This window comes from Brassica napus, chromosome C2 (assembly GCF_020379485.1).
Source record: "Brassica napus cultivar Da-Ae chromosome C2, Da-Ae, whole genome shotgun sequence".
NCBI classification, from domain to species: domain Eukaryota; kingdom Viridiplantae; phylum Streptophyta; class Magnoliopsida; order Brassicales; family Brassicaceae; genus Brassica; species Brassica napus.
The window spans coordinates 2,702,569-2,711,982 of NC_063445.1; the positions used below are offsets into that span (position 1 = coordinate 2,702,569).

Sequence of the window (9,414 nt, forward strand, 5' to 3'; positions counted from 1 at the left end):
CATTATCGGACGGCCCTTGGCCCGTCCCGAACACTATTTGGGCTAAAAAGAAAATCAAAAAGAAAAGATTTTGTTTGGTCCGGGCCTTAATTAAGGTCTTTTTTGACGCGTCCCGTGAGCAACGTGGCAGCACAGGAGAGGGCGATGTAAACGAAGTCGATGAAACCTATTCCGTGTGTTTCTCCTCTTTTGTCGAAACTGAAGCGAAATCGATTCACCGCTGTCGATCTGATTCGCCTCAATCCGCTTCTCCTCGATCCGTTTCTCTTCGCTCTGTTTCCTCTCCGACATCGATTCAGTCCACCTCCGAACAGTTTCCTTTGGACATCGATTCAGAGTCGACCCAAACTTGGGAAGGTATGTGTCTAACCTCCATTGTAATTTTGAGAAACCGAGTAGGGGTGTGTAGATTCAATGGTTGTTTGTTGTTTGGTTGTTTGTTGATTAAATGATTGATTTGATTCGCTCTTCTCGTTCGTTGTTTGATATGCTCCGCTCTTGTGATTGAAGTGGTTGTGAACGGAATAGATATATAAAAATGTATTGATTCGTTGGTTCTTTGATGCTTGCAAAAACTTTAAGATTGAATGGCTGTGAATGAAAACTCGTATAGATTGATCGATAATTCGTATAGCTTCTAAGCTCGGGTCTTCTGTATATATTTGATGTAATGGTTGTTTCATAATTAATATTCGTATAGCTTTATTGAAAATTCGTATAGCTTCTCTACCTTTCAAAATCGGATAGGTTGATAGAATTCTTTGGTCTGTTATCAGTTAAAATTTGAAGTATTTTAAACAACTTAGAATTATGGTTTACATCTCTTCACTCTTTACTCAACTAGAGTGACACCTCCTTAATTTCACTCTTTACTCTAGTAGACTCACACTTCTTTACGTCTTTACTGAACTAGACAAACTAGTTCTACTGTCGTCGTTACTTGAAACCGTAGATAGGTTAGTAATAAGTTCAGATTAGACATATATGGTTTATGGTTAGTCTTTATGTAGAAACTTAATACTCTTCACCAGCTAATATTAAACTCCCATCTCAATCCCCTTAAATATACACACCTGCCTTCTCTCTTCTATCCATCTCCTAATCTACAACTCTCTCTCAAATATTTATCTTGTAAAAGTCGTATGGGTTCAAGAAATTTTCAAAGTCAGTCCTCTAGTTACGTAGGACTGCTTAACAGTCAACAAGGAAGTCGTGTGAATGAAAACTTTCCATATGAAAGTTTTCATTCAACTGTCAACTTTGGAGAATCGGAGATCCCTCCCTTTAGTTCACAACAAGCTGAACAGACGCCAGTAGACACATCAGTGGACCGTAATGCTAGACGCAAATGGGGCCCAGCTGATGACGCGGTTCTAATCTCTGCTTGGCTTAACACTTCGAAGGATGCCGTTGTTGGAAATGAGCAGAAGTTGGGGGCCTTCTGGAAACGGGTTGGAGATTATTATGCTGCAAGTCCTCATGGGCAACAGGAGGGTGAAAAGAGAGGGGATCTTACTTGTAAGAAGAGATGGCACAGAATAAACGATCAAGTTACAAAGTTCTGTGGGGCTTACTCCGCGGCAGAGAGACAAATTGGGAGTGGTGAGAGTGACACTGATGTTCTAAAGAAGGCTCACGACATCTTCTACTCAGATCAGCAAAGCAAGTTTACACTTGAGCATGCTTGGTGCGTGTTGCGCTTTGAACAAAAATGGCTTAGCCTCAACCCTCCTAAAGCCACTCACACTTCGAAGAGGAAGGATGGTGAGACAGATACAAGCGCCGCTGTCCCTGATCACGAAATCCGGCCTGAAGGTTGCAAGGCGGCTAAACAAAAAAGGTCGACTGTTCAAGGCAAGTCTGTTGCTGAGTATACAACCATATGGGAAATGAAGAAAGAGGATTTGGCTACGCAGGAGAGACTGTCCAAGCTAGCTATACTTGACACTCTCCTTGCGAGGAAAGAACCATTAAGTGAGGCGGAGGAGGTTGTGAAGAATAAGTTGCTAGCCAAGTATTTCTGAAAGATTAGGATCTAATCTTATAAGTCTCTGTTTTAAAATCCATGTTTTAGTTCTCTGTTATAATGTAGTTCATGCGGCTCTTATTAATAATAACAATGTCTTTTTTATGTTCTTTCTGGTCTTCTCTTGCGGGTCTTGTTTATATGTCGTCTGCAACCACAAAAATTACTATGTGTATCTAATAATTACTTGCGTGTTTTGCTTATATGTCGTCGAGTATTTAATAATCAATATGTGTTTATGCAGGTAGACATAAACATGGGACTCCACAGCTACAGCCAGCCTTCGCAGTCTGACGATATATTTTGCAACTCAGAGGACGGTAGCTTCAGCGAGATGGAAGATCTCATTCGACGTGACCAAGCTGAGTTAAGCTTACACGCTAGTTCACAGGTTCAGTATCCTCCTCAACCAGAGGTTGAGTTTGGCATCCCACAAACTTGTTACTGCGGTGCTAAGCCTCTCCTTGCAACATCTCGGACTGATCCAGGTTAAGTAAAATCTCGTCTAGTCTTGTAAAGGGTAATCACCTCCTGATATACTGTCTTCTTCATAGTCTTGCGTGTGTGTTCACCACAGGTAGACGAATCTACACATGTGAGAACGTGGACGATGGAGAGTGCCATGTTTGGAAATGGTGGGATGAAGCCATGATGGAAGAGATGCGAGCCCGAGATCGACATGTGATTCAGCTAGAGGAAAAGGTGGACAATCTTTCACTTTGCAGTGACATCGAGACTGACCAGCGACTGGTTAGAGTTGAGAAAATGGTGGGTGATATAGGAAAGGAACAATCCAAGCTTAGGCTGGGATTTGAGTACTTTGTAAGTGCAATGATTGTGGTGACAGTTTTACTTGGAATTGTGCTGATGGTTAAGTAAATGAAGATGGTGATGTATTGAACTTTATGTAATATGATGTATGGACTTCGAACTTTATGTAATATGATGTATTGAACTATATGTATTATGTCTTAATGTATCAGACTTTATAGTGTAAGTGTTTTGTTATGTAGTTTTTTTGCATTTTAACGCATAGATTTGCATGGCCACAGAAACAGGTTGCGTTGATTTCAAATATACAATTATATCAGAACATGTACTTTCCATTGTTTGTTTGTATCACGGGAAAGAAAGCTTTAAGTCACAAGATGAGATGAGAGTCACGAGATGAACTAAAGACCAATTATAAATAAGACACTTCTTCTTTCATAAACACTTGTACTTCTCCTTACATTCATATCTTCTTCTTTCTTTCATAACTTCGTTTTTCATAAACACTTCCACTTCTCCTTGTTTCATTCCTTTAAATTTCTTTTTAAAAATGGCATCTTCTTCCCATTATCATTACCATAGAGGAGGTGATGATAATGCATTTGAAGGCGTATTTGATGATATATTTGAAGATCTCGAAGCTATTCCCGAACCAAAAGAGCGAAAAAAACGTATTTTTATCGAGAGAAATCGGGAAGAAGGCCACAACAACCTTTGGAATGATTATTTTAGCGACACTCCAACATATCCGCACAATTTGTTCCGCCGACGATTTCGAATGAACAAGTCATTGTTCTTATATATTGTGCATCGTCTCTCTACTGAAGTTGAGTATTTTAAACCCAAAGAAGATGCAACCGGACGGTCTGGTTTATCGCCTCTCCAGAAATGTACCGCAGCAATTCGTCAATTGGCGTATGGTGGTGGAGCTGATCCCGTAGACGAATATATACGACTTGCTGAAACAACATCTCGTAAATGTTTGCACGAATTTACCGCCGGAATAATCCACTTGTTTGCCGATGAATACCTCAGACGTCCCACAGTGGAGGATCTTCGGAGACTACTCCATGAGGGTGAAGAACGGGGATTTCCCGGAATGATTGGAAGCATCGACTGTATGCATTGGGAGTGGAAGAATTGCCCCACTGCCTGGAAAGGAATGTATTCACGAGGAACCGGAAAACCAACAATTGTGTTGGAGGCCGTTGCTTCATATGACCTCTGGATATGGCACGCTTTCTTTGGCGCTCCAGGTACTTTGAACGATCTTAATATTCTGGATAGATCACCTGTTTTTGATGAAATTATTAACGGGAAAGCTCCCCAAGTAAACTACTATGTCAACGGAAGGGAATACAATTTGGCGTATTATCTGACGGATGGTATCTATCCAAAATGGGCGACTTTTATTCAGTCTATACGACTGCCACAGGGTGCAAAAAATTCTTTATTTGCTACGCGTCAAGAATCCGTTCGAAAAGATGTCGAGCGGGCCTTTGGGGTCCTCCAAGCTAGGTTCGCCGTTGTTAGAAATCCTTCTAATCTATGGGATAAAAACAAAATATCGAATATTATGCGAGCATGTCTCATACTCCATAATATGATTGTCCAAGATGAACGGAATTCAGATACTCTTGAAGAATTTCAAGATGACGATTTTACTTTTACCGTCAAAAAGGCTAAAAAACCCGGCAATATAATTGCTCGTCGTAAAGAAGTTCGGGATCCACATATCCATCAACAATTAAAAGAAGATTTGATTGAACATATATGGGATAAATTTGGACATCTTCCAAATTACATATAATGTGTTTTTGCTTTCTATGATTTAAATAAAATGTTTCTCTTATTTTATTTATGCATTTTGTAATTTTTTTCCACTCCTTTGTATTTTAATTTTCATGTTCTACGTATTTTAATTTTCAACTTTTCTTTATAATGTCATAAGTTATTCGATAATTTATCTTCAATTAATAAAAAAAAAATTAATTCACTAAGGGACTTTCATAAGTCCCACCAATAATCTAATTTCTAAAGGAAAATCCCTAAATATGACCTTAACTCACAAATAACCTTAAAATATTCTAAGGGCCAAAAAATCAAGACCCACCTATAATGTTGCTCTTATAAAGTTTCATTTATATTATAAGGTCATGGCCATCCAATCCAGTTATTACTTCTTTCATGTCATTTTAATCCAAGTATAAATAGTCAAGTTAGACATGTGTTTTAAAGTCGATACCGAGAATTGTATCTTTAACATAAGGGTGTGCTTTCATGAGCTTGTAAGGTAAGTGAAAAGCACAAATGGCTAAAATGAAAGGTTCTAAGGTTTTGTATTCGATCTTAGGATGTGTGAGGATAGAAAACGTGTAAGGTGAGTGTTTGCTTTTGCTTAGTGTGTTGTTTACAGAGAGATTTGTAAGTTAATTTTATCACAGCTGAAAGTCTTTTCCTTTCATAAGGATTTCCCAAAACATTCATTTGGGTCCAAGAGTGGCCAGCATGCAGATGCAGAGATTAGCATAGCCATTGGGGACAAGGGAGATTATATTGCTTAAAGAGGGAAAAGTATAGAAATTGAAAGATGTAAACAAACAAATTTGAGTCGATGCTAAATAGTTTTGAGATAAATATCAATCACCAACCAAATAAAAGTCCCCCATCCAAAATAAAATAGGTCCCAAGTTTATTTAAGAGGAGGGCACATGCATATGCCCTTGGAACTCCTCAAGATCAAATAAGAAGATTATTTAACGGATTTTGCGATTGGGAATGAATCTTCGAGCCCAGAAATATTTTCCATTAATGGTGAATTTGGTCCTGTCAAGCCCATCGCTTACAATCTCTGGAATCTTGGCGGCAGAACGTAACACCATGCATGCATACATCGCTTGGTCCTTCCTTTTCCCTCCACCCATGTGTATTGCTTCTACAATATCTCCAAATCTCCTACAACACCAAAAAGTTATACTACTGTTTAAAACACACTACCGTGAAAACATCCACATGCATGCATGGCCGTGCCAAACCATAATGTTTTAAAAAACCTATACTATACATAGTGAAAATTCTCAAAATACGAGGTCCTAGTTAGTTAGGAAGGGACTTGGCCTTGCATGCATGGATTATAAATGGATCCAGTACCTGGTGAAGTAATCATGCACTTCTGCTTCAGAGATCGGGTATCCTTTAGAAAATTTGAGGAAGATAGTCCTGTCATCTGCCCTTACGTGCTGACCCTCAACGTTGCTTGTTCCTGCTGCTACACGATTACTTGTTCCTTGTTGACCACACAAGAACTGAATAAACTTCCTCTCCTTGTGCGTCTCAAAGAGAACGCATATATCCTCGAAAGCTGGGTAGCATATAGTGTTTAAAATATCTGTCATCTCAAGGATAATTTCGTTGCGATTCAGGTGGATGACTGCGAGAGTCAACTTCTCTCCGGTCATACGCCTGATCCAAGGTATGGATGCGGCGTTGATGCTCCCCATGCTGGCCAGGAACGTTGGGAAATGTGTGTAGGACAAGCAACGTCGACATATCTGGACCTCGTCAACGACGGTGTTGATGGAATGGTCAGGTAAAGAAACAAGATTGCTGATTAGTTTGCTCCCGCAAACACTTCTATCGAGATAGATTAGAAAGGACATGACCTGAAAAGACTGGGTAATGTCTTCTTTTAGACTTACGACAATACGAGTGAAAAGCGCTCTGTCAAAACTGTGGAAAGCATTGAACTCTTCTCTCGTGATGGGTAGTGATGATGAAGAAGATGAGGAATCCATGAACATTTTTTCAATAAGCAGAGATGAAATTTTTAAATGTTTATCTTTGCTTTTGAGAGCATGTGGATATATAGGTGGTAAGAGATGAAAATATAGGTGGAGTTTAGAAAAGAAATCCAGTGAAATGGTGAATTTATTTTTTTGTCATGCCTTATTTTCTTTATTAAGAGATATACCTTCATGCACCAAATCTTTTTCATTTGATTTTCCTATGCATGTTCTCATTTGGTTTATTAAGAGACATTTTCATGCACCAAATCTATATTCATTTGATTTTCCTATAAATGCCATCATTTTTTCTTCCCATAAATTTCCTCTACTCTTAAATAGTTACAACATTATTTATAATTTTGGGGGTCATTTATAAAATTTCATTTATATTATAAGATCATGGCCCTCTTAATATTTCCCTCATCTTACTATTCCACTAAAAACTAAACATGGTTTATTTAATTGATATATAGGACTTCACTTAGTGGTGGATCTAGGAAGTAATTTTAGTGGGGGCAAATAAATTAATATATTTAAATTAAATACTATTACAAAAATATTTATATAATTTTTAAAAAGTTTTATTTTAAAAGTTAAACTGATACAGCTAAAATAATTCTTTTGAAAAGAAATATAAGATGAGGTCACTAACAAAATAAAATGAAATAAAATAATAGAATAAGTTGTCAATAATATTGAAAGTTTGAGTGACAAAAGAAATTACTATGCTTTATGTATATAGTTACAATATTATTTATAATTTTGGGGGTCATTTATAAAATTCATTTATATTATAAGATCATCATCATGGCCCTCTTAATATTTTCCTCCTCTTTTTTTTTTTTTTGAATGAATGTAAAATTTATTCAATCAAAACTTCTATTACATCAAGTGCCTCTGTTTTTCAATTTTGCAAATAAACAGATAAAACTATTTTGAGTAAATCTTCACTAACATTTTAAAAACTAAAAAGAGCCTTGCATTCTTGTTCCAAACCAAGTGCTTAGACCCTCTTCAAGATATCTTTGACCCCTCCCCTTAACTGCTAACAACTTCAGTCTTATCAATTTATCCACACATCTGATCAAGACTTTGTCTTCTCGCGGTTGCTCACCATGCCTTCGAGCATTACGTTCTCTCCATATATTATGCACCAAAGCTTGAAACGCATACCGAAGGAGATACATCTCAGTGGCTGTGAAGCTAGGCTTCTGCTGAGAAATATTTTCCTCTTCTTATTCCACTAAAACTGAACATGGTTTATTCAATTGATATATAGAACTTCACTAGAATTGAAGGATTTGTATAACTGATACATTAGTTAGAATTGATGTGTTTGTGGGACAGTAGTGAAAAGAAATTGGATAGAAATTTTTTTTTTTTGGGCAAAAATTAAGGTTTTCAATTTTCAACAATGTGGCGCGTGGGTATTGTAGTTGTCACGTAAATACGTGTTTCCGTTTCAGCCATGTAAAATATACCTTGACATTAGGCCATTTAAGTTCTCTGTTCCAAATACGGACCAGACCGACCGGTTCGGTTCTGCAATCAGCCGATACTCTCAAATGTTCCCCACATATACTCTCTCTTGTCGTCTCTTTTCGTTAAAAGCCCAAAAGGGTAAATATTACATGGATCAAGTCCGACAATTCTGAGTACAGCAGCCCATTCCCACATATACTTATTAAACCGGTTGGTAATGAGTGACTGGTTATTCAAATCATATATAATTAGTTTGGTTTAACCATTGTAAATAGAATCCTCTTAATTACATAAAAAGGTTCTAATCAACCAAAATCAAAATGGTATAACCAATCAGAGTGTAAATTTTATGAAATTATTTTTGTTGTAACTTGTGAAAAATCTCAACAAATATCAAAGAAAATTCAAAACTAAGAGCATGTTTATTGCATATCTCTTAGCGTAATATAAGATACGGTTTCTTAGCTTTTAACTAAAAAAACTAAAAGACGTTTCTTATATCTTTTATTTAATTAAAAACTAAGAAACTGTATCTTATATTACACTAAAAAATTTAACTTAATAAACATACAATAAACATGCTCTAATATTTGGTTGTAAACTATAAAATATTATTTAAACAATTATACAGTCGATAATTTTATTTATATAATGATTATGAGGAATATTTCAACCAGTTGATTATGATTGAACTTTTGTAAAACTTAATTAATTTTCTCAATAACTCTTTATTCAGGTCATTAATTATAACATTACAAAACTGATTTGAAGACGGCTGTCGGTCCAACTTGAGAACCGCAATTAGAAGCAAACTGGTCAATGATTTTGCCAACCGGTTCAAAGCTGTATGTCTGAAAAACAGAAAAAGCTGTCAAGAAAAAAACAAACTTAAATTAGTTTTTTAAAAAATCGCAGCAAATCAGCTCCTTGTCTTGACTGATCTAATCCCTAATTCGACAAAGAAAGGGTTTGAGATTGAAGCGTAGACGGACATAACTCTAAGGTCCCGTGACCTTTGTCGTGATTTAACATCACGTGTCCGTCATGCCCCTTTTTCAGCGGAAAAAGCCGCCGCCGCCGGAGAAACCGTCCGAGGACCTCCCGGAGGACGACGACACCCAAAACAAATCGAAAAACCACAAGAAACCGAGCGGAGGGAAGGCGAAGTGGTCGTGCGTGGATTCGTGCTGCTGGTTCATCGGGTGCGTGTGCCTCACGTGGTGGTTCCTCCTCTTCCTCTACAACGCCATGCCCGCGAGCTTTCCTCAGTACGTTACCGAGGCGATCACGGGCCCTTTGCCCGACCCGCCCGGCCGTGAAGCTGAAGAAAGAAGGTCTCAAGGCGAAGCA

General features: G+C 37.6%; 2 protein-coding genes across 2 annotated transcripts; one reads left to right on the plus strand and one right to left on the minus strand.

The window, feature by feature from the left end:
• The first annotated feature begins 41 nt into the window (after positions 1–41).
• Positions 42–4,719, plus strand: LOC125581270. Its single transcript, XM_048746371.1, has 2 exons — positions 42–357; positions 2,271–4,719. Exons 1-2 carry the CDS (start codon positions 160–162, stop codon positions 2,517–2,519), a joined length of 447 nt encoding a protein of 148 aa, XP_048602328.1. The 5' UTR covers positions 42–159; the 3' UTR covers positions 2,520–4,719.
• Positions 4,720–5,157: 438 nt separating this feature from the next.
• On the minus strand, positions 5,158–6,594 carry LOC111208526. The gene is made up of 2 exons (XM_022707606.2): positions 5,948–6,594; positions 5,158–5,752 (listed from the first exon to the last, which is right to left on the minus strand). Exons 1-2 carry the CDS (start codon positions 6,589–6,591, stop codon positions 5,554–5,556), a joined length of 843 nt encoding a protein of 280 aa, XP_022563327.2. The 5' UTR covers positions 6,592–6,594; the 3' UTR covers positions 5,158–5,553.
• Positions 6,595–9,414: the final 2,820 nt, after the last annotated feature.